Source organism: Oncorhynchus nerka, linkage group LG3, assembly GCF_034236695.1.
Source record: "Oncorhynchus nerka isolate Pitt River linkage group LG3, Oner_Uvic_2.0, whole genome shotgun sequence".
In the NCBI taxonomy this organism is placed as follows: Eukaryota; Metazoa; Chordata; class Actinopteri; order Salmoniformes; family Salmonidae; genus Oncorhynchus; species Oncorhynchus nerka.
This window is the reverse complement of record NC_088398.1, coordinates 63621096-63648661: the sequence shown is the minus strand read 5'-3', so window position 1 is coordinate 63648661 and position 27566 is coordinate 63621096. Positions and strand designations below refer to the sequence as shown.

At 44.8% G+C, this 27566-nt stretch overlaps 1 protein-coding gene across 1 annotated transcript in view; it reads right to left on the bottom strand.

Annotated features, from left to right (window-relative positions):
• Positions 1–1215: 1215 nt before the first annotated feature.
• Positions 1216–27566, bottom strand: part of LOC115112363 (rho GTPase-activating protein 20-like) — a 37745-nt gene continuing 11394 nt past the window's right edge. The window contains 12 exon segments of the mRNA XM_065014560.1: positions 1216–2552; positions 2555–3325; positions 4003–4117; positions 14217–14406; positions 14577–14686; positions 16075–16430; positions 20215–20412; positions 20676–20742; positions 21043–21120; positions 21228–21312; positions 21462–21503; positions 21988–22137. Coding sequence (XP_064870632.1) covers positions 1609–2552; positions 2555–3325; positions 4003–4117; positions 14217–14406; positions 14577–14686; positions 16075–16430; positions 20215–20412; positions 20676–20742; positions 21043–21120; positions 21228–21312; positions 21462–21503; positions 21988–22137 — 3106 coding nt within the window. The 3' untranslated portion in view covers positions 1216–1608.

Here is a 27566-nt window from a genome sequence, read left to right as displayed (position 1 = left end):
TTCGCTCTCTGTATTGTACACATACACAAACCATGTCTCAATTGTCTCAACGCTTAAAAATCCTTCTTTAACCTGTCTCTTCCCTTTCATCTAGACTGATTGAAGTGGATCTAACAAGTGCCATCAATAAGGGATCATAGCTTTCACCTGGATTCACCTGGTCAGTCTATCATGGAAAGGTGTTCCTAATGTCTTTTACATTCAGTGTCTATATTTTTAGTAATATCTCTAGCCTCTTGTTTTTCCCCTCACTTATCATACAAGTTAATTTACAGAGATGTCATTTTCACCATTATTCCCAAGGTGATTTATCCAAGCCTTGTGGTGAGGGGGTTACACAGTGAATTCTAATGAAGCATGTTCTGTGAGGGCCAGGAGTCTTTCCTGTCCACCCTAGTTATTATAACTTATAACTACTAATGACTCCATCAAGCTCCCTCGCTAAACCAACCATTCCTACTTGTGCTGCTTTCCCACTAAGCTTCTCACCTCTGTAGAGGTGCGACAATTAGACATAAACAGGCAGAATCACTTCAACATCCAGCTAGACCCCTGACCTTAGAACTCCACAGTGCATGTTAACATGACCCATGTGGGCCAGCATATAGTACCTTTTAGACTAGAGACGTAACACTTATTACTGATGGAGTCATGCTCCAGTGATTCACGTACAACAGCATCCAGCCCTACACAACTTGTACACACACATTTTGAGCAGATATTATACTTTGAGGCAGGTCCAGGAAGGCGGGCCAAACCCGTGGGCTTCATGGCTCTGCTTCCATTACATAATTGTCCGTGCTCATGTCTCCCTGTCTGGTGTGTGAGAGAGAGACTCTGGCTGACTCTATCACTTCCAGACCTGTCTATCCTCCTAGACCCAGACCTACATCACTCAGCCACCAGAGACCATACAGATGAATTATTCATGGCAATATTATGCTTACATCACACTATGAGTCTGATGATTCATGCTAAACAGGTGTAAAGAGTTGACATTTTATCACTAATACAGCACTGTGCTTTTAGTATAGTACAGCTTGTCCTACTTTGTCAGTCCTGCAGAGTCGTAGTCCAGAACCCAAGTCATGGAGACCCATAACGTCAAAAAGAAGGCACAAAATAACAGAAGAACAATTTAAAAAATGTTGCCTTTTTAATAAAGAGAAATTAATACTCCCGTTGATACATAAAGATACTTTCACAAGAGCAACATTTTGTTATAATAGTTTTAATTAATTTTCATAAGCATTAGACATCAGATATACAAACGGTGTGTTCTGTAGCAAATATACTCTATAGGACAGCAGCAGGATTGGCATCATGTACAAAAATACACATATGATTTCTTTCAGGTCGTACAACACTATAACAAAGCATCATATGAACATAAATATAGAGCTCTACCTGTTGTTGAACAACAGACATGCAGAAACAGAGCTCAAGCACAACCAAACATCTACTATGACCAGGGGAAAATAACTGTACATATATGACAATATAAACACCAACAACAATACCATATAAACATACAAACGATAAGCTATAAACAACATTGACCAGCCATATAAAACAAACCCAGACATTCTTAAAATCCTCTTGGATGTATTAAACGTAGGACTCTTCAGCAAAGAACATTTGGTCAAAGTCGTCAACACACGGGTCACTACACTTCCTGCTCTGCCACTCCCTCTTCCCCTGGACGAGGGCCAGAGCCACCTCTTGACTCCTACCCAGGCATGCGTCTGCATCCACCCGCCCCTGCGAGGAAAAGTAGTCCCTCACTGCCCGCGTAGTGGAGGGTGATAGGCAGATCCCTGGCTCTGAGTTTGGGCCTGCTCCGTTCCGCTGTGGCTCCACGTCAGAGACTCTAAGTCCGCTCTCAGGGAGCTGCTGATCTTTGACCCTGTGGGTCTGGGACTTGACCCTGGGCCTCTCAAGGGTAAGGCTAGAGGCTGCATCTGTCAGGCATGAGGGCTCGGAGGCTCTGCGAGGCATGGTGAGGACCTTGCGGCTGGCCTCCATGGCCGGGGTGAGGGAATGAGACTTATGCCTCTGGAGGGTAAGTGTTGAGCTACTCTGTCCATAGAACACACCCTGGGGGGACTGAGTGACCTCACTTCCTATTCCAGTGGGCTGCTGGGTGACGTCACTTCCTGTGGGGGGTCTGTGGGTGACTTTGCAGGACTGGTCGTGCAGCAGCCGTAGCTCCCTTACGGTGAGGGGTTTCTCTGTGCCTCTGTAGAAGGGAGACCTACTCCCCTGTAGCTGTAGGATAGCCTGCTGGTAGGATGGAGGGCTACTGGACCTCCTCTTGGTGGTCACCTCTACACCTTTAACCTCTGGGGATTTTGGGAGGCTAACCCCTTCCCCCTCCCCCACTTCCTCCTCCAGGTGTCCGTTGTCAGGTTGCCGAAGCGACAGCCGTCGGTCCCTCTTGAACCAAGTGTTGGGATGCAGGCCGTGGTGGGTGGACGGGGTCCGGGAGGAGTGGGGGGGGTGGCTTTGGATCCAGTCCACTGTGTCTCTCTTGGGGGGTGAGCCCTGGGGGAGCGGGGTAATCGGGGTGAGAGGGGGAAGAGGTGTGAGAGGGGGAAGCGGGGTGAGAGTGGGGAGTGGGGGGAAGGCTCAGCCAAATGGAAGCCGGTGCTGGTGACATAGTCTGTGGAATACTGGGAGAAGGCAGAGTCTAGGGAGCTGAGGGAAGAGCCTGTGGGGGAGGTCGCTGGGGACGACAGGCTGGAGCAGCTTGCATCCAATCGTAAAGGAGGGGGCGGGGCGTGCTTCAGCGTCCTCCGCTCTAGAGTTCCAACCCCTCCTCTTTCTCCACCTGTGACTACAATGTCTTTCAGCTGCAGAGCCCTGAGCCCCTGCTTCAGAAACACTTCATCTTCCCCTTCCTCCTCCTCTTCTTCCTCTCCCTCCATCGCCGCATCGTAGCTCGCTTTACGTGATGCCAAACTATGCTTATCTGATTGGACAATCAGAGCTCCGGGGGTGTGTCCAAGGGCGGGCTCCGAGCTGCGTCGTAACCTCCGAGGGCCATGTGATTGGACAAAGGACTGACGTGGCTGTGGTTGGCGTACGGCGGAGGTGAACTTCCTGGGTCTGGGCAGTGGAGGGAAATGTAGGAGGTCAGCCTCAGTGTCAGGGTCAGGGTCTGGGTCACAGTCACTCAGCGTGATGACAGAGTCTCTGCTGTGGCTGTCTGGCATGGCCTTGTCTCTTAGAGGGAGGGACTCCTGGAAGGGCGACTCTGGGTCTTCGTTTAACTCGTTCTCCAGGCTGTCGTAGGATGAGTCATTCATCTGGAAAGATGACACATCTATGGAGGGAGAGAGAGAGGGAAAGAGAGAAGGGGGAGTTTGAGTTTGAACAAACCTCCATTTCGTTAGATAGACACAGGATTTGAAAACTAAGCATAAAGTACTGTAATGGTCCCTAGCATACAGCTGCCATTCAAAGAGGTTGGTTTAGGGGAGAAGGAGGAAATTGGCTGGTGTGTTAATGAGTCACTGAGAGTGTACTAATCACTGAAGTGACTGAGGTCAGCATATTGACCCCAATCAGCAAACCTCACCGAGACACAGGCTTATGGAGAGGCCACGTCTGAGAAAACACTCAACTCGGACACACACACACACACACACACTGCAGCTAGTCAGGGTTAATATGCTTTTTAACGATGATAAGGGCTCCAATACACAGAACCACTGTCTTGCTGTCGACACACATACACACACACTCGTGACTTTTTTGACCCTTGTGAAGAGCTGTGTCAAATTAAACCACCTGTTTCAGTTCTGCTTGGTTTGTGACCTCTGTCTTCCTCACTCCACCTCTAGGAGGCATCTCTTTTCTCCCTGTCTTTTCTGTTCCTATCCAACTTTATCTCATCAAGTTTTCTGCCACCAAAACGAACAGCATTTGTTTAGAGCACTGTACAACATCATTTGGATTTAGATGTTATTTCTTCAGTAAATAAATGGAGACTTTGTTTACCTGATCCATGGTCGCTGCTGTTGGTCTTCTGAGGGAATGCACCAAACAGAGAGGTGACATCATCTCCCAGGACCTTCCTGCAGTTCTCAATCAGTAACCGTACCAGCTCACAGACCTGGAAACAGATCATAGACCTTGTTACACAGTCACACAAGTTAATGACTGTTCCCAGATCAGGGCTCAGACTACAATTTATACTGTAGGTTATTTCACAGGTAGTTTCCCGGGTAGACTGTGTCATGGTTTTCACAATATGTCAGCCTGTTTTATACACCTCTGTTCAGAGGGCTACGGGAGTGAATGGACTGACAGAGAATGGCTTTGAATTTCACAGGCTAGTCTAACACAACAGAACTCCATCAAGGGAATAGGGCTAAACTGTCTTCTCTCTCGCTCTCCTTCTGTCCCTCCCTGTATTTAGCCTGGTTCTGTCTATCATGGGGGCTGCCAATCAAACTCACTGAGATAAGATCTAGAAACTCAATCATTAATCCAGAACCTGTTGTCATTGGTGAAGAAGTAGGGGGGCTTTTTCCGAGGTAAACATTTGACAAACATTTACTCAAGCTACTCAGAGACTAACATGTCTGTAGGAGCCACAAACATCTAAATGATAACCGTGGAGTGATGGAGAAGGGAGCGGAAGTGAAGTGGGGGAAAATCTGGGAGCGGAGGAGAGCGGAGGGGAGCCGGAGGAGCGCGGTGGGGAGCGGAGGAGAGCGGAGGGAAGGGGAGTGTTCCAGACTGCCCAGTGCCATTAGAGACCAGACCCACGCCAGCCCACTTTGACTTGGCTCCTTGTGAGACCGCGACCGACGAGGGGAATGTCAAAATCTCACATTTTCCCCCTTCAGAGGCTTTGGAGCCATTGGGCCACATATACAAACAAACAGAAAGAAGTGTGTGTTGTGTGTGAGAGAGAGTGTGTGCTAGAGAGAGCAAGAGTGTCTCCGTGTACGTACGTGTGTGTGTGTGTGTGTGTGTGTGTGTGTGTGTGTGCGCGTGTGCGTGTCCGTGTGAGTTTGCGCAAGTGTGTGAAGACAGAGAGGAGTGTTTAAAGAGGTGGGTTTGTCAAAACACACTCGTCCTCAGGAATCCGTAGGAAATGCTTTGGATTTTTTCCCAGTGAACCTCAACAGGCCCAAGCCTCACCAGAAACAAACACACATTTGACACGGATTGAGAAAGATCGGGAAACAACCAGATTGAGTGTGTTCCAACAACAATGTGTCCAAAATCGACCGTAATTCAGAGAGTATTATAGACGTGATGACTTATTCTTGTTTATTATTAACCTTACAATACATCTGGGGCCACTCGTGACATATTGAATAATTTCAGGACTAGCATGTTTTTGACACAGTCTAGTGGTAGGGTTAGTACTGTCATGTGTTGGACACAGTCTAGTGGTAGGGTTAGTACTGTCATGTGTTGGACACAGTCTAGTGGTAGGGTTAGTACTGTCATGTGTTGGACACAGTCTAGTGGTAGGGTTAGTACTGTCATGTGTTGGACACAGTCTAGTGGTAGGGTTCGTACTGTCATGTGTTGGACACAGTCTAGTGGTAGGGTTAGTACTGTCATGTGTTGGACACAGTCTAGTGGTAGGGTTAGTACTCTCATGTGTTGGACACAGTCTAGTGGTGTTAGTACTGTCATGTGTTGGACACAGTCTAGTGGTACTGTCATGTGTTGGACACAGTCTAGTGGTAGGGTTAGTACTGTCATGTGTTGGACACAGTCTAGTGGTAGGGCTAGTACTGTCATGTGTTGGACACAGTCTAGTGGTAAAGGTAGTACTGTCATGTGTTGGACACAGTCTAGTGGTAGGGCTAGTACTGTCATGTGTTGGACACAGTCTAGTGGTAGGGCTAGTACTGTCATGTGTTGGACACAGTCTAGTGGTAGGGTTAGTACTGTCATGTGTTGGACACAAGTCTAGTGGTAGGGTTAGTACTGTCATGTGTTGGACACAGTCTAGTGGTAAAGGTAGTACTGTCATGTGTTGGACACAGTCTAGTGGTAGGGTTAGTACTGTCATGTGTTGGACACAGTCTAGTGGTAGGGTTAGTACTGTCATGTGTTGGACACAGTCTAGTGGTAGGGTTAGTACTGTCATGTGTTGGACACAGTCTAGTGGTAGGGCTAGTACTGTCATGTGTTGGACACAGTCTAGTGGTAAAGGTAGTACTGTCATGTGTTGGACACAGTCTAGTGGTAGGGCTAGTACTGTCATGTGTTGGACACAGTCTAGTGGTAGGGCTAGTACTGTCATGTGTTGGACACAGTCTAGTGGTAGGGTTAGTACTGTCATGTGTTGGACACAAGTCTAGTGGTAGGGTTAGTACTGTCATGTGTTGGACACAGTCTAGTGGTAGGGTTAGTACTGTCATGTGTTGGACACAGTCTAGTGGTAGGGTTAGTACTGTCATGTGTTGGACACAGTCTAGTGGTAGGGTTAGTACTGTCATGTGTTGGACACAGTCTAGTGGTAGGGTTAGTACTGTCATGTGTTGGACACAGTCTACTGTGTGTTACAAGTGGTAAAGGTAGTACTGTCATGTGTTGGACACAGTCTAGTGGTAGGGTTAGTACTGTCATGTGTTGGACACAGTCTAGTGGTAGGGTTAGTACTGTCATGTGTTGGACACAGTCTAGTGGTAGGGTTAGTACTGTCATGTGTTGGACACAGTCTAGTGGTAAAGGTAGTACTGTCATGTGTGCTCCCTCTCCAGCCTCTAGGTCACCAGGCTGCTCGTTATGGCACACCTGTTTACCATCGTTAAACGCACCTGCGCGTCATTAGACTCACCTGGACTCCATCACTTCCTTGATTACCTACTCAGAATATGTCAGAATATGTCACTCCCATTGGTTCCTTCCCCATGCATCATTATTTCTGTTTCAGTTTCCTGTCTGTGTGTTGTTCGTGTTTCGTTAATTTGTTTATTCAATTATGCACTCCCTGAACTTGAGCTTCCCAACTCCCAGCGCACTCGTTGTGTCAATTCTTACTCTGTGTGAGTAACTTTAAAGTAAAATTTCAAGCTTTTCTGTCAGTGGATAGATTTCACACTTGTTTTGTGTCACCGTGACTGCAAGGATAGAGATCTCAAACGTATGTGCTTGTGTGTGTCAGTACAGATATTGAAAACCGGTGACTAAATCAATGTAAAATGAGAGTATAAGTACGTCAGTCCAGGTTTAAAGAGGAAACATACATAGTATAGCCCAGCCTGAGGCTCCTAGCAGGAGGTTGACACACTCTCTAACTCCACACTGCTGTTTGTTCTTCCATTGGACATCCTGCTTGGTCAGACAGCTACAGTAGCAGCAACAGTATGACTTTCCTTTACTCCCTGTCCTGGCCCTTAGCCTCAGCCCTCCAAACCTCCAGACCTTTAGGCGTACATTACACTACCGTTCAAAAGTTTGGGGTCACTTAGAAATGTCCTTGTTTTTCATGAAAACTTAAATGAAATGAGTTGCAAAATGAATAGGAAATATAGTCAAGATGTTGACAAGGTTATAAATAATGATTTTTCACTGATATAATAATTGTGTCCTTCAAACTTTGCTTCGTCAAAGAATCCTCCATTTGCAGCAATTACAGCCCTGCAGACCTTTGGCATTCTAGTCGTCAATTTGTTGTGGTATTCTGAAGAGATTTCACCCCATGCTTCATGAAGCACCTCGCACAAGTTGGTTTGGCATGATTGGCACTTCTTATGTACCATACGGTCAAGCTGCTCCTACAACAACTCAATAGGGTTGAGATCCGGTGACTGTGCTGGACACTCCATTAAAAACAGAATACCAGCTGATTGCTTCTTCCTTAAATAGTTTTTGCATAGTTTGAAGCTGTGCTTTGGGTCATTATCCTGTTGTAGAAATTGTCTCCAATTAAGTGCCGTTCATAGGGTATGGCATGGTGTTGCAAAATGGAGTGATAGCCTTCCCTTTTCAAGATCCCTTTTACCCTGTACAAATCTCCCACTTTACCATCACCAAAACACCCCCAGACCATCACATTGCCTCCACAATGCTTGACAGATGGCGTCAAGCACTCCTACAGCATCTTTTAATTTTTTCTGTGTCTCACGAATGTTCTTCTTTGTGATCCAAACACCTCAAACTTAGGTTTGTCTGTCCATAACACTTTTTTCCAATTTTCCTGTCACACCTTGACCTTAGAGAGCTTTTTATGTCTCTATTTTGGTTTGGTCAGGGTGTGATTTGGGTGGGCATTCTATGTTCATTTTTCTATGTTTTGTATTTCTTTGTTTTGGCCGGGTATGGTTCTCAATCAGGGACAGCTGTCTATCGTTGTCTCTGATTGGGAACCATACTTAGGCAGCCCTTTTTCCCACCTGTCTTTGTGGGTAGTTGTCTTTGTTTGTTGGCACTATTTTGGATTGTTTATTGTTTTTGTCGGCGTCATATAAATAAAGGAATATGTACGCTCACCACGCTGCACCTTGGTCCTCTTCTTTCGACAGCCATGACACTTCCTCTGTCCAGTGTCTGTGTTCTTTTGCCCATCTTAATATTTTTTTTTTTTGGCCAGTCTGAGATATGGCTTTTTCTTTGCAATTCTGCCTAGAAGTCCAGCATCCTGGAGTTGCCTCTTCACTGTTGATGTTGAGACTGGTGTTTTGCGGGTACTATTTAATGAAGCAGCCAGTTGAGGACTTGTGAGGCGTCTGTTTCTCAAACTAGACACTCTAATGTACTTGTCCTCTTGCTCAGTTGTGCACGGGGCCTCCCACTCCTCTTTCTGTTCTGTGAAGGAAGTAGTACACAGTGTTGTACGAGCTTTTCAGTTTCTTGGCAATTTCTCGCATGGAATAGCATTAATTTCTCAGATCAAGAATAGACTGACGAGTTTTAGAAAAAAGTTAATTGTTTCTGGCCATTTTGAGCCTGTAATTGAACCCACAAATGCTAAAGCTCCAGATACTCAACTAATCTAAAGAAGGACAGTTTTGTTGATTCTTTAATCAGAATAACAGTTTTCAGCTGTGCTAACATAATTGCAAAAGTTTTCTAATGATCAATTAGCCTTTTAAAATGATAAACTTGGATTAGCTAGCACAAGATGCTATTGGAACACAGGAGTGATGGTTGGAGATAATGGGCCTCTGTACGCCTATGTAGAAATTCCATTAAAAAATCCGCTGTTTCCAGCTACAATAGTCATTTACAACATTAACAATGTCTACACTGTATTTCTGATCAATTTGATGTTGTTTTAATGGACAGAAAATGTGTTTTTCTTTCAAAAACATAGACATTTCTAAGTGACCCCAAACTTTTGAATGGTAATGTGTTTTTTTGTTTTTTTTTTCAGTTTTTTTTCACCTTTATGTAACCAGGTAGGCAAGTTGAGAACAAGTTCTCATCAACAATTGAGACCTAGCCAAGATAAAGCAAAGCAGTTCGACACATACAACAACACAGAGTTACACATGGAGTAAAACAAAAATACAGTCAATAATACAATAGAAAATAAGTCAATATACAATGTGAGCAAATGAGGTGAGATAAGGGAGGTAAAGGCAAAAAAAGGCCATGGTGGCAAAGTAAATACAATATAACAAGTAAAACACTGGAATGGTAGATTTGCAGTGGAAAAATGTGAAAAGTAGCAATAGAAATATTGGGGTGCAAAGGAGCAAAATAAATAAATAAATACAGTAGGGGAAGAGGTAGTTGTTTGGGCTAAATTATAGATGGGCTATGTACAGGTGCAGTAATCTGTGAGCTGCTCTGACAGCTGGTGCTTAAAGCTAGTGAGGGAGATAAGTGTTTCCAGTTTCAGAGATTTTAGTAGTTCATTCCAGTCATTGGCAGCAGAGAACTGGAAGGAGAGGCGGCCAAAGGAGGAATTGGTTTTGGGGGTGACCAGAGAGATAAACCTGCTGGAGCGCGTGCTACAGGTGGGTGTTGCTATGGTGACCAGCGAGCTGAGATAAGGGGGGACTTTACCTAGCAGGGTCTTATAGATGACCTGGAGCCAGTGGGTTTGGCGACGAGTATGAAGCGAGGGCCAGCCAACGAGAGCGTACAGGTCACAGTGGTGGGTAGTATATGGGGCTTTGGTGACAAAACGGATGGCATTGTGATAGACTGCATCCAATTTAGTAGGGTATTGGAGGGTATTTTGTAAATGACATCGCCGAAGTCGAGGATCGGTAGGATGGTCAGTTTTATGATGGTATGTTTGGCAGCATGAGTGAAGGATGCTTTGTTGCGAAATAGGAAGCCAATTCTAGATTTAACTTTGGATTGGAGATGTTTGATGTGAGTCTGGAAGGAGAGTTTTTTTGTTATTGTTTTTTTCACCTTTATTTAACCAGGTAGGCTAGTTGAGGACAAGTTCTCATTTGCAACTGCGACGTGGCCAAGATAAAGCATAGCAGTTCGACACATACAACAACACAGAGTTACACATGGAATGAACAAAACATACAGTCAATAATACAGTAGAAAAAAAGATGTACTGAGTGCAAATAAGGTCAAATAAGGGAGTTATTAAGGCAATAAATAGGCCATGGTGGCGAAGTAATTACAATATGGCAATTAAACACTGGAATGGTAGATGTGCCAAAGTTGGATGTGCAAGTAGAGATACTGTGGTGCAAAAGGAGCTAAATAAATAAATACAGTATGGGAATGAGGTAGATAGATGGGCTTTATACAGATGGGCTATGAACAAGTGCAGTGATCTGTGAGCTGCTCTGACAGCTGGTTCTTAAAGCTAGTGAGGGAGATGGGAATCTCCACTTCAGTGATTTTTGCAGTTCGTTCCAGTCAGTGGCAGCAGAGAACTGGAAGGAAAGGCGACCAAAGTAGGAATTGGCTTTGGGGGTGACCAGTGACATATACCTGCTGGAGTGTGTGCTACGGTAACCAGCAAGCTGACATAGGGCGGGACTTTACCTAGCAGAGACTTGTAGATAACCTGTAGCCAGTGGGTTTGGCGACGAGTATGAAGCGAGGGCCAGCCAACGAGAGCGTACAGGTCGCAGTGGTGGGTAGTATGTGGGGCTTTGGTGACAAAACGGATGGTAGGATAGACTACATCCAGTTTGCTGAGTAGAGTGTTGGAGGCTATTTTATAGATGACTACGCCAAAGTCAAGGATCGGTAGGATGGTCAGTCTTACGAGGGTATGTTTGGCAGCATGATTGAAGGAAGCTTTGTTGCGAAATAGGAAGCCGATTCTAGATTTAATTTTTGATTGGAGATGCTTAATGTGATTCTAGAAGGAGAGTTTACAGTCTAGCCAGACACCTAGGTATTTGTAGTTATCCACGTATTCTAAGTAGTGATGCTGGATGGGTGGGCAGGTGCGGGCAATGATCGGTTGAATAGCATGCATTTAGTTTTATTTGTGTTTAAGAGCAGTTGGAGGCCACGGAAGGAGAGTTGTATGGCATTGAAGCTCACCTGGAGGTTAGTTAACACAATGTATAAAGAGGTTCCAGAAGTAGACAGAATGGTGTCGTCTGCGTAGAGGTGGATTAGAGAATCACCAGCAATAAGAGCGACATCATTGATGTATACAGAGAAGAGAGTCCGCCCGAGAATTGAACCCTGTAGGCACCCCCATAGAGACTGCCAGAGGTCCGGACAACAGGCCCTTGAATTTGTCACACTGAGCTCTATCAGAGAAGTAGTTGGTGAACCAGGCGAGGCAATCATTTGAGAAACCAAGGCTGTTGAGTCTGCCAATAAGAATGTGGTGATTGACAGAGTCGAACGCCTTGAACAGGTCGATGAATACAGCTGCACAGTAATGTCTCTTATCAATGGCGGTTATGATATCGTTAAGGACCTTGAGCGTGGCTGAGCTCGGAAACCAGATTGCATAGCGGAGAAGGTACGATGTGATTCAAAATGGTCAGTAATCTGTTTGTTAACTTGGCTTTCGAAGACCTTAGAGATGCAGGGTAGGATAGATATAGGTCTGTAGCAGTTTGGGTCAAGAGTGTCCCCCCCTTTGAAGAGGGGGATGACCGCGGCAGCTTTCCAATCTTTGGGAATCTCAGACGATACAAAAGAGAGGTTGAACAGGCTAGTAATAGGGGTTGCAACAATTTCGGCAGATCATTTAACTTCTTCGATATAGGGGGCGCTCTTTTAATTTTTGGATAAAAAAACGTTCCCGTTTTAAACAAGATATTTCATCACGAAAAGATGCTCGACTATGCATATAATTTACAGCTTTGGAAAGAAAACACTCTGACGTTTCCAAATCTGCAAAGATATTATCTGTGAGTGCCACAGAACTGATGCTACAGGCGAAACCAAGATGAAATTTCAAACAGGAAATGCCCCAGATTTTGAATGCGCTTTGTTCCAATGTCTCCTTATATGGCTGTGAATGCGCAAGGAATGAGCCTACACTCTCTGTCGTTTCCCCAAGGTGTCTGCAGCATTGTGACATATTTGTAGGCATATCATTGGAAGATTGACCATAAGAGACTACATTTACCAGGTGCCCCGCTTGGTGTCCTCCGTTGCAATTATTGCGCAATCTCCAGCTGCGTGTATTTTACCATTTGCTTCAGAGGAGAAACCAAACTGCCACGAATGACTTATCATTGAATAGATATGTGAAAAACACCTTGAGGATTGATTCTAAACAACGTTTGCCATGTTTCTGTCGATATTTTGGAGTTAATTTGGAAAAAAGTTTGGCGTTGTAATGACTGAGTTTTCTGGGTTTTTTCTTAGCCAAACGTGATGAACAAAACAGAGCGATTTCTCCTACACAAATAATATTTTTGGAAAAACTGAACATTTGCTATCTAACTGAGAGTCTCCTCATTGAAAACATTCGAAGTTCTTCAAAGGTAAATGATTTTATTTGAATGCTTTTCTTGTTTTTGTGAAAATGTTGCCTGCTGAATGCTAGGCTTAATGCTATGCTAGCTATCAATACTCTTACACAAATGCTTGTGTAGCTATGGTTGAAAAGCATATTTTGAAAATCTGAGATGACAGTGTTGTTAACAAAAGGCTAAGCTTGTGAGCCAATATATTTATTTCATTTAATTTGCGATTTTCATGAATAGTTAACGTTGCGTTATGGTAATGAGCTTGAGGCTATAATTACGCTCCCGGATACGGGATTGCTCGACGCAATAGGTTAAGAAAGAGAGGGTCCAGATTGTCTAGCCCGGCTGATTTGTAGGGGTCCAGATTTTGCAGCTCTTTCAGAACATCAGCTATCTGGATATGGGTGAAGAAGAAATGGTGGGGGCTTGGGCGGGTTGCTGTGGAGGGTGCCGGGCAGTTGACCGGGGTAGGGGTGGCCAGGTGGAAAGCATGGCCAGCCGTAAAGAAATGCTTATTGAAATTCTCAATTCTAGTGGATTTGTCGGTTGTAACAGTGTTTCCTAGCCTGAGAGCAGTGGGCAGCTGGGAGGAGGTGCTCTTATTCTCCATGGACTTTACAGTGACCCATAACTTTTTTGAGTTTGTGTTGCAAGAAGCAAATTTCTGCTTGAAAAAGCTAGCCTTGGCTTTTCTAACTGCCTGTGTATATTGGTTTCTAACTTCCCTGAAAGTTGCACAACACGGGGGCTGTTCGATGCTAATGCAGAACGCCATAGGATGTTTTTGTGTTGGTTAAGGGCAGTCAGGTCTGGAGAGAACCAAGGGCTATATCTGTTCCTGGTTCTAAATTTCTTAAATGGGGCATGCTTATTTAAGATGGTGAGGAAGGCATTTAAAAAAAAAACAGGTCAATATCCTTCCAGGATACCCCGGCCAGGTCGATTAGAAAGGCCTGCTAGCTGAAGTGTTTCAGGGAGCGTTTGACAGTGATGAGTGGAGGTCGTTCGACCGCTGACCCATTACGGATGCAGGCAATGAGGCAGTGATCGCTGAGATCTTGGTTGAAAACGGGCAGAGGTGTAATGTATGTATGTATGTATTTATGTCTGTATGTATGGACATATGTATGGGGCCCTTGTTCTTAACTGGAAATGTAGCTGGAAGTACACGTGAGCAACTCACTCTCACCCAAATTTCCCATCGACATTAATACTTAATATAGGCAAGAGTATGATGTAGTGACACACATACACTGTGTGGTAGAATTATGTGATTGATAAGACATGAAAGTATATTAAATAAATGAAAAGATTTGTTAGCAGAGAGGGAAATCTACAAAAAAGTTTGAGGTTTGGGTCCATTCTCACCTTCTTGGTGGCCTCCCCCTCTCCCCGTGGGCTACAGGGGGCTGGTGTCCACAGCATGCTGGGAGCGATGCACACAGACAGATTGAAGGCATTCATCTGGTTGTCTTCTGCATTTCCTTGGATACAGTGGAGCACGGCAACCACGTGTCTGAGAAGCAATAGGTTTTCACTGGGCAGAAGATGGACTAACCTGAGGTGGGGGACGACGACAAAAAAATCAGTGATGAAAACACAACATTGACAACATCTGGTAAGACTGGATGTGTCAGACAAAGATTTAAATAGTGGGCAGAGAATGATGAGGGTGATCTTTGTTTTTCCTATGTGTTTGTGAAGGTGCGTTACGGGAAGTGTCAGTACCTATGGATGGCTAGCCATTTCTCCTCTTGCTCCTCTCTCTCCATCACTCCAACCCACTGCTCATACAGATCCACACAAAGCAGACTGCCTGGAACGTTCCGCAGGAAGTCCTGTTGGGGGACACAACCACAGGGACACAATTTAGGTTAGAATACCCCTTAAAAACTTATGTGAATATATTGAAGCAACATCTCAAGACATCAGTCAGGAAGTTAAAGCTTGGTCGCAAATGGGTCTTTCAAATGGACAATGACCTCAAGCATACTTCCAAAGTTGTGGCAAAATGGCTTAAGGACAACAAAGTCAAGGTATTGGAGTGGCCATCACAAAGCCCTGACCTCAATCCTATAGAAAATGTGTGGGCAGAACTGAAAAAGTGTGTGTGAGCAAGGAGGCCTACAAACCTGTCTCAGTTACACCAGCTCTGTCAGGAGGAATGGGCCAAAATTCACCCAGCTTATTGTGGTAAGCTTGTGGAAGGCTACCCGAAATTTTTGACCCAAGTTAAACAATGTAAAGGCAATGCCAATCAAATACTATTTGAGTGTATGTAAACTTCTGACCCACTGGGAATGTGATGAAAGAAATAAAAGCTGAAATAAATCATTCTCTCTACTATTATTCTGACATTTCACATTCTTAAAATAAAGTGGTGACCCTAACTGACCTAAGACAGGTCATTTTTACTTGGATTAAATGTAAGGAATTGTGAAGAACTGAGTTTAAATGTATTGGCCTAAGGTGTATGTAAACTTCCGACTTCAACTGTATGCTTCTTTTCTGTAGAGATGATATGAATCCTGAAAATATGGCACATAAAGTAGAACAGAATGCTATGAAAGAATCTGTGCAACTCAACTATTATGCAGTAATATTTTAGAGTAGTTGAAAGATGGCACAACCAGGTGTGTTTTACTGAAGCAATCTATCCTTTTACACTCAACGTTGTTTGTTTGTCAGCTCAGTTGTTTTCAGTTTGTTGGCTAGGATTGGGTATAGTAATAAAGTAATATGCCTAACTGAACAGCAGCATGTGTTCTGTGTGTGTGTGTGTGTGTGTGTGTCCTGTTCTGTCTGATCAAATACAGCTACAGGTTTCCAGTAAAGCCTCCCAACATGTGCTTTGAATTGAGTGTGTTTTTCTACCTAAGCTTTGTCTTCCACTCCAATCACTTCACTACTTTCTGTCTGTCTAAGACTTTCTATGATTTCACACACACACAGACACACACACACACACACACACACACACACACACACACACACACACACACACACACACTGGATATGGCGGTGAATATGTGTGTCTACAGCTGTGTTAGCTCTGTGCTGTGAATTATTCTAATGTGTTGAAGCAGGATGAAACAGATCCTTCAAACCTCCTCTCTCTCATGTCCCATTTTATCTGATCTGACAAGCCTGGCTAAACCCTTTAAACTCTGATTAATACAAAAGGACCCTGGTGTGTGTGTGTGTGCTTGCTTGCATTCTGTCCTACCTTGAAGACTGCGGCGGTGACGAACACAGACTCGTGTGTGAGTGTGTGTGTGTCCTCTGTCCCATTGTCCAGTCTGTCTCTCAGCTCTCTGCAGGCTTTGGCCCCTGCAGAGCGACGGAATATACCCCTGGTGTAGGGACCCTCCTGGTACAGAAACACCAGCATGTCCATGACAGGTTTGGGCAGGGTGTGGTCAGGGCGGCAGACGGAACTGAGAGACCGTCCGAACAGGCGTCCCGGGGTGGGGGACAGGGAGGTGGGGGACAGGGGGACACCGTCCAGTTGGCTACTGGACCCCCTCCAGAAGGCCCAGTTTATCAACAACCTCTTCCTCTTAACAGACTTCTGACCTGGCTCTATAGGGAGAGAGAGAAGCAGGCATTGATTCAGAAAGAGACGTAACTAGAGAGGGGTCTGAGTCTAATGGGGTGGAGATGGAGCAGTCTGTCTGGAGAGAGAGAGAGCTAGAGAGAGACAGAGAAAGAAAACGTGTTTGTGTGTGCTTAGTGAAACCAGATTTCTGAGACTTGGTATATCATGTTAAGTAGCTGTGAGTCCTTTGGAATTATTTCCAAAGGAAATAAAAAATGTAAAAAAGTATGAAATAAGTATTGTGAACCCTTTGGAATTATTTGGATTTCTGCATAAATTGGTCATCAAACTTGATCTGATCTTCATCTAAGTCACAAAAATAGCAAACATTGTGTGCTTAAACTAATAACACAAAAATTATTGTATTTTTCTTGTCTATATTGAATACATAACTTAAATATTCACGGTGTAGGTCGGACAAAGTATGTGAGCCCCTAGGCTAATGAATTGGAGTCAGGATTGGAGTCAGGACTCAGCTAACATGGAGTCCAATCAATGAGACGAGATTGGAAAAATTGGTTACAGCTGCCTTGCCCTATAAAAAACACTCACAACATTTCAGTTTGCTCTTCACAAGGAGCATTGCCTGATGTGATCCATGCATCAAACAAAAGAGATCTCAGAAGACCTCAGAAGACTTGTATAAAGCTGGAAAGGGTTACACAGGTATCTCTGAAAGCCTTGATGTTCATCTGTCCATGGTAAGACAAATTGTCTATAAATTGAGAAAGTTCAGCACTGTTGCTACTATCCCTAGGAGTGACAGTCCTGCAAAGATGACTGCACGAGCACAGCGCAGAATGCAGAATGCTCAATGAGGTTAAGAAGAATCCTAGAGTGTCAGCTAAAGACTTCTCTGGAACATGCTAACATCTCTGTTGACGAGTCTACGATATGTAAAACACTAAACAAAAATGGTGTTCATGGGAGGACACCACGGAAGAAGCCCCTGCTGTCCAAAAAAAGCATTGCTGCACGTCTGAAGTTTGCAAAAGTGCACCTGGATGTTCCACAGTACTACTGGCAAAATATTATGTGGACAGATTAAACTCGGGGCGGCAGGGTAGCCTAGTGGTTAGAGCGTTGGACTAGTAACCGGAAGGTTGCAAATTCAAATCCCCGAGCTGACAAGGTACAAATCTGTCGTTCTGCCCCTGAACAGGCAGTTAACCCACTGTTCCTAGGCCGTCATTGAAAATAAGAATTTGTTCTTAACTGACTTGCCTAGTTAAATAAAGGTAAAAAAAAAACAATAAAAAAACAACTCCAGTTGAGTTGTTTAGAAGGAACAATGTAGAAAAAAAGGCATAGCACACCAACATCAAAACCTCATCCCAACTGTAAAGTACGGTGGAGGGAGCATCATGGTTTGGGGCTGCTTTGCTGCCTCTGGGCCTGGACAGCTTTCTATCTTCGACAGAAAAATGAATTCCCAAGTTTATCAAGACATTTTGCAGGAGAATGCAATTTGTCTGCAAATTGAAGCTCAACAGAAGTTGGGTGATGCAACAGGACAACGACCCAAAACACAGAAGTAAATCAACAACAGAATGGCTTCAACAGAAGAAAATATACCTTCTGTAGTGGCCCAGTCAGAGTCCTGACCTCAACCCGATTGAGATGCTGTGACATGACCTCAAGAAAACAGTTTACACCAGACATCCCAAGAATATTGCTGAACTGAAACAGTTTTGTAAAGAGGAATGGTCCAAAATTCCTCCTGACCGTTGTGGAGGTCTGATCCGCAACTACAGAAAACGTTTGGTTGAGGTTATTGTTTCCAAAGGAGGGTCAACCAGTTATTAAATCCAAGGGTTCACATACTTTTCCCACCCTGCACTGTGAATGTTTACACAGTGTGTTCAATAAATACATGAAAATGTATAATTGTTTGTGTGTTACTAGTTTAAGCAGACTGTGTTTGTCTAATGTTGTGACCTAGATAAAGGTCAGATCAAAAGTTTATGACCAGTTTATGCAGAAATCCATGTATTTCCAAAGGGTTCACATACTTTTTCTTGCCACTGTATGTTACATACCGTGTGTGTCTATGTACAGTACCAGTCAAAAGTTTGGACACACCTACTCATTGAAGGGTTTTTCTTTATTGTTACTATTTTCTACTTTGCAGAGTAATATTGAAGTCATCAAAACGATGAAATAACACATACGGAATCATATAGTAACCAAAAAAGTGTTCAACAAATCAAAATAATGTCCATTGCTTGTGTTTCTTGGCCCAAGCAAGTCTCTTCTTATTATTTGTGTCCTTCAGTAGTGGTTTATTTGCAGCAATTCGACCATGAAGACCTGATTCACGCAATCTCCTCTGAACAATTGATGTTGAGATGTGTCTGTTACTTGAACTCTGTGAAGCATTTATTTGGGCTGCAATTGCTGAGGCTGGTAACTCTAATGAACTTATTCTCATGTCTTAAAGTAATGATGGACTATTGTTTCTCTTTGGTTATTTGAGCACTTGTTCATTGGAATGCAGTCCAGGTGACTACCTTATGAAGCTGGTTGAGAGAATGCCAAGAGTGTGCAAAGCTGTCATCAAGGCAAAGGTTGGCTACTTTGAAGAATCTCAAATATAAAATATATTTTGATTTGTTGAACACTTTTTTGGTTACTACATGATTCCATATGTGTTATTTCATAGTTTTGATGTCTTCACTATTATTCTACAATGTAGAAAATAGTAAAAAAAAATAAAATAAAGAAAAACCCATGAATGAGTATGTGTGTCCAAACTTTTGACTGGTACTGTATGTTTGACAGACTATGAGCTCTCTGTCTGTGTGTTTATTTGAGTTACATTGCGCGTGTGGGTACCTGTTTGTCTGTCTACTTGGACTTTCTGGATAAAAACATTAAATGTGTGTGAAGCACAGTTTATACTGTGTTTATAAGGGTGGGGGGTGGACAATAAAAGGCCCTTCCACATTAGCGGCACAACACCCCTAGCTGCCCAGGACCCTGCACGTTCAAATCAGACTTTAACACTCCAGCTTTACACTCAGTTACATTTTGGAATCCAAATCAAAACAACATTGTTATAGAGCCGCTCCAACATTCTTAAACGAGCCCAAGCATCGTTAAATGTTTATAAAGTTGTAAATCACGCATCACTATATACCAGTGTGAGAAATCTTGGAGAGGGGGAATATTTAAAGGAGAGGGAACGAGGGGGAGAGAAAGAGAGAGAGGGCTGGTTGTATGGGCAATGTTATGATCCTTTTATGGATTTTAATGGATCCATTTGGGTTTGTTGCAAAACAGATGCCATATTTCTCTCCTAGCCAATAAAAACCTTTCATTTTCTGGATGGATGGGTAAAAATATTTGGTGTCATAGCAGAGTTGACACACAAATCCATCAGTGACACCCTTCGCCATGTTTGTAAAACACTTGTTAGATGGAAATAATTAGGCTGGTGTAGCGAATATTGGACGGTGTGGTTAAATGGAGGCTTATGTAAGAACTTGACGGGGATAGAGAGGAATCTGAGGGTCTTGTGGGTGATTCAGTGGAGCGTCCTCAATGAGCATCCTGGAACACATTCTCACACACACTCTCTCTATATTCTCTCTCTCTCTCTCTCTCTCTGTCTCTCTCTCATTCCGTACTTTCAGAGAGAAAGACGTATGAGGGAAAAGAAGGAGGTATTAAGTAAACAAGTGCAAAAAAGGGATGCGACACATTTTTGAAGGAAACGTAAACCTTTTTTTCTGTTAATCCGTTCACTGTCGGTAAGGAGTCTCATACCTATGAGCGGAGCCTGTCTGAGGTCCACCCGGCTGGGCTTGAGGATGAACTGGCACTGGGTGTCTGGAGGGAGACACTGGTCCAGCAGCATCGTCCCCTGGTCCTCCTCCAGAGGAGGAATCGCATCCTTCCCTCCATCTCCTCCTGCTCCCACATTACGAATGTGACTCATCTTGATACTGAAGGGAAACTCGTGCCCTGAAGGGTTAGAGAGGAGAGGGTCAGGAGGTTAGACGTCAGGGGACGTGAGTCTGTCCTGAGATGTGACCAGACCAGGTTTACAGTATTCAGCTAGTCTTTTCCCTACCTCGTCGTTAACGGGAGGAAGAATACCAAAGCAGAGCAACTTTTGACCGCGGAGTAAAGAGATGGAGTAGGTAGAAGTTGCCCCTGACCACTGATTAAGGTGTATGCTGGGTGTAAAAGGGCTGAGTAGGGTTGGGTAATGGAGGTAAACTCACCAATCAGAGGATAGGGGGAGTCATCCTTATAGGAGCTCATCCACAACTGGTGGTCTTTCACACAGCCCTAGAGAGAGAGAGAGAGAGAGAGAGAGAGAGAGAGAGAGAGAGAGAGAGAGAGAGAGAGAGAGAGAGAGAGAGAGAGAGAGAGAGAGAGAGAGAGAGAGAGAGAGAGAGAGAGAGAGAGAGAGAGAGAGAGAGAGAGAGAGAGAGAGAGAGAGAGAGAGAGAGAGAGAGAGAGAGAGAGAGAGAGAGAGAGAGAGAGAGAGAGAGAGAGAGAATGGCACCAAAGAACACACTTCCAAAACAAAACATACCCACTCACACACACAAGCACACACACTCAGAAACAAGCGCACACACTTACCGAAATGCCAAACAGCTGTAGTGCCATTCGGATTACATCAGTGGTGCTGTCGGAATTACTGACAGCTAGAGTCTTAGCCTGGGGAAAAGCACAAAAACATTCAATAAATTAACACAAGCACACACACAACCATGAAAGAACCCCCACACACACACAGACCTGCACCACCGCATTCGTAAGCTTACATAAGCACAATTCCCAATGTCCTTTGCAAATATTTTCAAAGGAATTGTCTTGGGGTCATCCTTCTCTTTCTCTTCATTTATTCGACTGGAGGAATGAAGGAAGTCAGAATTAGAAAATAACACTTTATTTCACACAAGCCATACTTCTAGTCTATTCTATACTGAAGTCAAGCCATAAAATATTACTGTCAGAGTAAGTTATGAAAAATATAGTCTCCCGTCAATTTTAGTTACCTTTTGATGAGAGAAAGCCACTTCTCCTTGTGCTCCACAGAACTGCAGACAGAGGAGACCGAAAATAAGAAGGGGAAATGAAGTCGGATAACCATCTTATTTTTCTCATCTTCTCTTACATAATGTGTCCCTGTAAAACTGCATAGTTCCTATGAATTCCTGGTGTCAAGGCATATAGTGTGTGTGTGGGATATTTTGAAATCCCTGACTCTCTGTGGTCAGAGTAAGGGGGGATTACGATTAGGAATATGACCCAGGTTGTGGTGTGGTGGAGGGTTAAGAATTTACTGTTCTAGTGGTTGTTACTTGTTCTGAGACACAGTATAACAAGTCCTGTACTGTACTGTGCTGTGCATACTCAATTAGGATTTATTAAAGGGATTTCTCACTATAAGTACAGAGTATACAGTAATAATACACTAACCAGTGCTTTCATACATAGGTGTGTGTGTGTGTGTGTGTGTGTGTGTGTGTGTGTGTGTGTGTGTGTGTGTGGGTGCGTGTGTGGGTGCGCGTGTGTGTGTACCTGAATGTGGCGACACAGTTGAAAGTGGGCCAGCCCATGACAAAGCTCCTTTCTGGACTGGTGGTGCCTTCACACACATCCTCCATACAGCCTGCTGTCCACATCTCACACATACGCACCTGAGCCTTCAGCTTGAAGTGTGTGGACGACCTGCAGGAAACACAAGAGGGTCACAAACAGTTTAATATACTAGCACACACACACACTGAATCACATATTTCTGAGCACATACAGTACATTAATTAATATCCATGGTCGAATTCTCAACATTCCTACATTATATATATATTTTCTACATTGTTGAATAATGGTGAAGACATCAAAACTATGAAATAACACTTATGGAATCATGTAGTAACCCAAACATTTAAGATTCTTCAAAGTAACCACCCTTTAACTTGATGACAGCTTTCCACTCTCGAATTGCCAGGGTCGAGAGGAGTTGTAGCCATCAGCGTGCCCCGGAGACGGGGCGAGCCATGCAGTAAACCACGTCACACCAGCACCCATGGTCCCGGGGAAAGTCAACGGTCACGACACCCACGCTCTGTTCAATTCCGGGAGTGTGGTAACGCTCGTACAAGCGTGCCTGCTGGCCCATCCTACCAACCATGGTGAGGAGATGTCCGTCTCCTGTGTCCACGGCAACACCAAGCGGTATTCGACCGGGCAGGCCACCATCGTGATGCCACAAGGGAGCTGCCAGATGGTGGTAGGTGCCGTACCTGAATTGTCCAGTACCCCTCCTTGTGGGACGAGATTGTCCTCTGTTCACGGAACTGTGGAGGCACAAGCTTGGAAAAAGAGTACAAGCCGGCGACCGACGAGAGCACTGTCGGACTGCCACCTGTTTGACCCCGAAGCAAGTGGTTGCCAGCCCCGGGTCTTCGGACCAGGAGTCGGGGATCCAAGGGGGCGCCGGAACCAACCTCACCTGGTGAACAACCGGAGGAGGAACCCATGCCCCCCCTCCTCAATATCGAGGGACCCGCAGAGATACCTGCCCTGAGACCCCTGGGGGTACAGTTTGGGACCACCCAGTGGGACGATCCAAACTTGAAAGCCGCCGCGGCCCAGGTGATAGTGGTGGATGGCCAGCTGTTGTATCAGGTGTTGCACGAACAGGGGGAACTTCAAAAAGTGTTGTTGCTGACCCGCCAGTACGTCGGAACTGTTCTTCAGCTGGTCCACACTTATTTGTTGGGGGCCCACCTGGGAATGGAGAAAACCTGGGAACGGATCACCGCACGGTTCCACTGGCCAGGATTTTAAATGTATTTATTTAACCTTTATTTAAGTTGGCAAGTCAGTTAAGAACAAATTCTTATTTACAATGACGGCTTACCAAAAGGAAAAAAGGCCTCCTGCGGAGACGTGGGCCTGGGATAAAAATAAATAAATAAATCCAATATGAATATAGGACAAAACACACATCATGACAAGAGAGACAACACAACACTACATAAAGAGAAACCTAAGACAACAACATAGCAAGGCAGCAACACATGACAACACAGCATGGTAGCAGCACAACATAACATAACGACAACATGGTAGCAACACAACAAGGTAGCAGCACAAAACATGGTACAAATATTATTGGGCACAGACAACAGCACAAAGGGCAAGAAGGTAGAGACAACAATACATCACACAAAGCAGCCGCAACTGTCAGTAAGAGTGTCCATGATTGAGTCTTTGAATGAAGAGATTAAGATAAAACTGTCCAGTTTGAGTGTTTGTTGCAGCTCGTTCCAGTCGCTAGCTACAGCGAACTGAAAAGAGGAGCGACCCGGGGATGTGTGGGCTTTGGAGACCTTTAACAGAATGTGACTGGCAGAACGGGTGTTGTATGTGGAGAATGAGGGTTGCAGTAGATATCTCAGATAGGGGAAGTGAGGCCTAAGAGGGATTTATAAATAAGCATCAACCAGTGGATCTTGTGACGGGTATACAGAGATGACCAGTTTACAGAGGAGTATAGAGTGCAGTGATGTGTCCTATAAGGGGCATTGGTGACAAATCTGATGGCCGAATGGTAAAGAACATCTAGCCGCTCGAAAGCACCCTTACCTGCTGATCTATAAATGATGTCTCTGTAATCTAGCATGGGTAGGAAGGTCATCTGAATCAGGGTTAGTTTGGCAGCTGGGGTGAAAGAGGAGCGATTAAGATAGAGGAAACCAAGTCTAGATTCAACTTAGCCTGCAGCTTTGATATGTGCTGAGAGAAGGACAGTGCACCGTCTAGCCATACTCCCAAGTACTTGTATAAGCCTAAACCCTCAGAGGTAGTAATAACACCTGTGGGAAGAGGGGCATTCTTCTTACCAAACCACATGACCTTTGTTTTGGTGGTGTTCAGAACAAGGATATGGGTAGAGAAAGTTTGTTGGACACTAAGAAAGCTTTGTTGTAGAGCATTTAACACAAAATCCGGGGAGGGGCCAGCTGAGAATAAGACTGTATCATCAGCATATAAATGGATGAGAGAGCTTCCTACTGCCTGAGCTATGTTGTTGATGTAAATTGAAAAGAGCGTGGGGCCTAGGATTGATCCTTGGGGTACTCCCTTGGTGACAGGCAGTGGCTGAGACAGCAGATTTTCTGACTTTATACACTGAACTCTTTGAGAGAGGTAGTTAGCAAACCAGGCCAAAGACACCTCAGAGACACCAGTACTCCCACAAGAATGGAATGGTCTAGTGTATCAAAAGCTTTGGCCAAGTACATAAAAATAGCAACACCGTCTTGCTTAGAATCAAGGGCAATGGTGATATCATTGAGGACTTTTAAGGTTGCAGTGACACATCCATAACCTGAGCTGAAACCAGATTGCATACCAGAGCAAATACTATAGACATCAAGAAAGCCAGTCAGTTGATTATTGACAGGTTTTCCAACACTTTTGATAAACAAGGCAAAATAGAAATAGGCCTAAAACAGTTAAGATCAGTTTGATCTCCCCCTTTAAATAAAGGATGAACTGTGGCTGCCTTCCAAGCAATGGGAACCTCCCCAGACAGGTGAGACAGGTGAGACAGGTTAAAAAGGTTGGAGATAGGCTTAGCGATGATAGGAGCAGCAACCTTAAAGAAGAAAGGGTCTAGTTTTGGGGTCAAGTTTACATAGCTCGTTTATTACCTCGGACTCAGTGACTGCCTGCAGGGAGAAACTTTGTAGAGAGGCAGTGGGAAAAGAGGGAGAAGCATCGGGGAAAGTCGCATTAGAAGGGGTGAGAGATGAGGAAATGTTGGACGGACAGGGAGGCATGGCTGAGTCAAATAGGAATCCTGACTTTTGAAGTGGTGATTACAGAGCTCAGCTATGTGCTTCTTTCAGTAACAACCACATCATCAACATTAAGGAACATGGGCAGCTGTGAGGAGGAGGGTTTATTCTCCAGGTCTTTAACTGTTTTCCAGAACTTCTTGGGGTTAGACCCACAGGGAAGGAACTGCTCCTTAAAGTAACTAACTTTGGCCTTCCGGATATCCTGAGTGCACTTATTTCTCATTCGCCTGAACGATAGCCAGGGATGAGGTGGGCCGTGGAAGACTATTGCTGCAGCTGCCTGGAGTGTCAAATCACCACCCCAAAAGCACACTTCCGGAACCCACTGGTTCCTCTTCCGATCATCGGAGTGCCATTTGAACGCATCGCCATGGACGTAGTGGGCCCCTGGAAAAAATGGCTTGAGGACACCTGTTCATCCTGGTGATAGTAGATTATGCGACCCGATATCCAGAGGCCATTCCCCTAAGGCAGCAGTCTCCAAGGGAATCGCCGGGAGCTGGTCCACCACTTCAGCCGGGTGGGCATCCCGAACAAGATTCTGACTGACCAAGATACCGAGTTCATGTCCCAACTAATGAAAGATTTGTGTGCTCTCTTATGGATAAAGCAGATCCGGAACTCCGTCTTTCATCCGGAGACGGATGGGCTCATCAAGCGGTTAAACAAGAAGCTCAAACAAATGTTGCGGAAGGTCATTGAGCGGGACAGGAAGAACTGGGACCAGCTACTACCCCACCTAATGTTCTCGATCCGAGAAGTGCCCCATTCTCCACTGAGTTTTCCCCCTTTTAACTCCTCTATGGGAGGAGACCATGCAGCCTACTATATCTTGGCAAGGAGGTGTGGGAAGCCCAGCCAACCTCCTTACGCAGTGTGGTGGAACATGTATAGACGATGAGGGAGTGGATAACAGCCATATGGCCATTGGTAGGGGAACATATGGAGAAGGCCCAGTGCGCCCAAGCCGGGGTACCCATCCCCGAGAGTTCCATGTGGGTGACATGGTGTTCATTATAATCCCCACCACAGAAAGTAAGTTCCGGACAATACGGCACTGGCCATACGAGGTGAAAGAGAAGCTGGGACCCATAAATTACTGCGTACGGCAGCCGGGGAGACGGAAACCCCAACAGATTTACCACGTGAATCAATTGAAGAGGTGGCACGTAAGGACAGCCTTGGCAGTGTTGTGGACAAAACCCGGGATATCAACTGGTCCTGAGCAATGAGGACCTCAAACTGGCCCAGAAGCAAGCGATCCAGGAGCTCATCTGTCACGCCTTGACCTTAGTTATCTTTGTTTTCTTTATTATTTTGGTTAGGTCAGGGTGTGACGAGGGTGGTATGTGTGTTTTTGTCTAGGTAAATGTAGGTCTATGGTGGTCTGAATTGGTTCCCAATCAGAGGCAGCTGTTTATCGTTGTCTCTGATTGGGGATCCTATTTAGGTTGCCATTTTCCATTTTGGTTTTGTGGGTTATTGTCTATGTACAGTTGCCTGTCAGCACTCGTGTCTTATAGCTTCACGGTTGTTTTGTTGTTTAGCTAGTTTGTTTAGTGTTCTTCGTCTAAATAAAGAAGAATGTATTCTTATCACGCTGCGCCTTTTTCTCCTCGTTACGACGAACGTGACATCATCGATCGGAACACCAACGTGTTTTCCGAGAAGCTGGGACGAACGACCCTCATTCAACACCACGTCCTCACCCAGCCTGGATAAACGGTACAAGGTGGAGTACCTGTGGTATTTGATTGGATGTGGGAACGTCAAGCTCCAGGAGAGGAAGGTCCAGGCGGTTTGTGACTAGCCCATTCCCCGCACCAAGACACAGGTCAAGTCCTTCCTGGGGCTGGCGGGATACTATAGCGGGTTTATCCCCAACTTTGCGGCTATAACCTCTACCCTTACCGATCTGACCAGGGCCTGCCTCCCGAAAACAATGAAGTGGTCAGATGAGGCCAAAGCGGCTTCAGGCGCTTGAAGGAAGCCCTGTGCTCCCATTCGGTTCTCGTGAGGCCCGATTTCCAGGTACCAATGCTGCTGCAGACGAGGCCTGGTGACAGATGGAGTTAACATCACGGGGCAGTGGCTCCCTCTGCTGGATGTGTCAGGTCTCGAACTGGTCCTTTTCTTTATTGGTTTAAATAAATACCCTTGAAACTGAGGTATAACACTAGTCCGTGTCTGATTTGTGTAAACGTCTAGATCAAACCCCCTGTTCTGCCACAAGACACATAAACACATAAATAAACCTATATACTGTACACATGTCTCTGTCTGTGC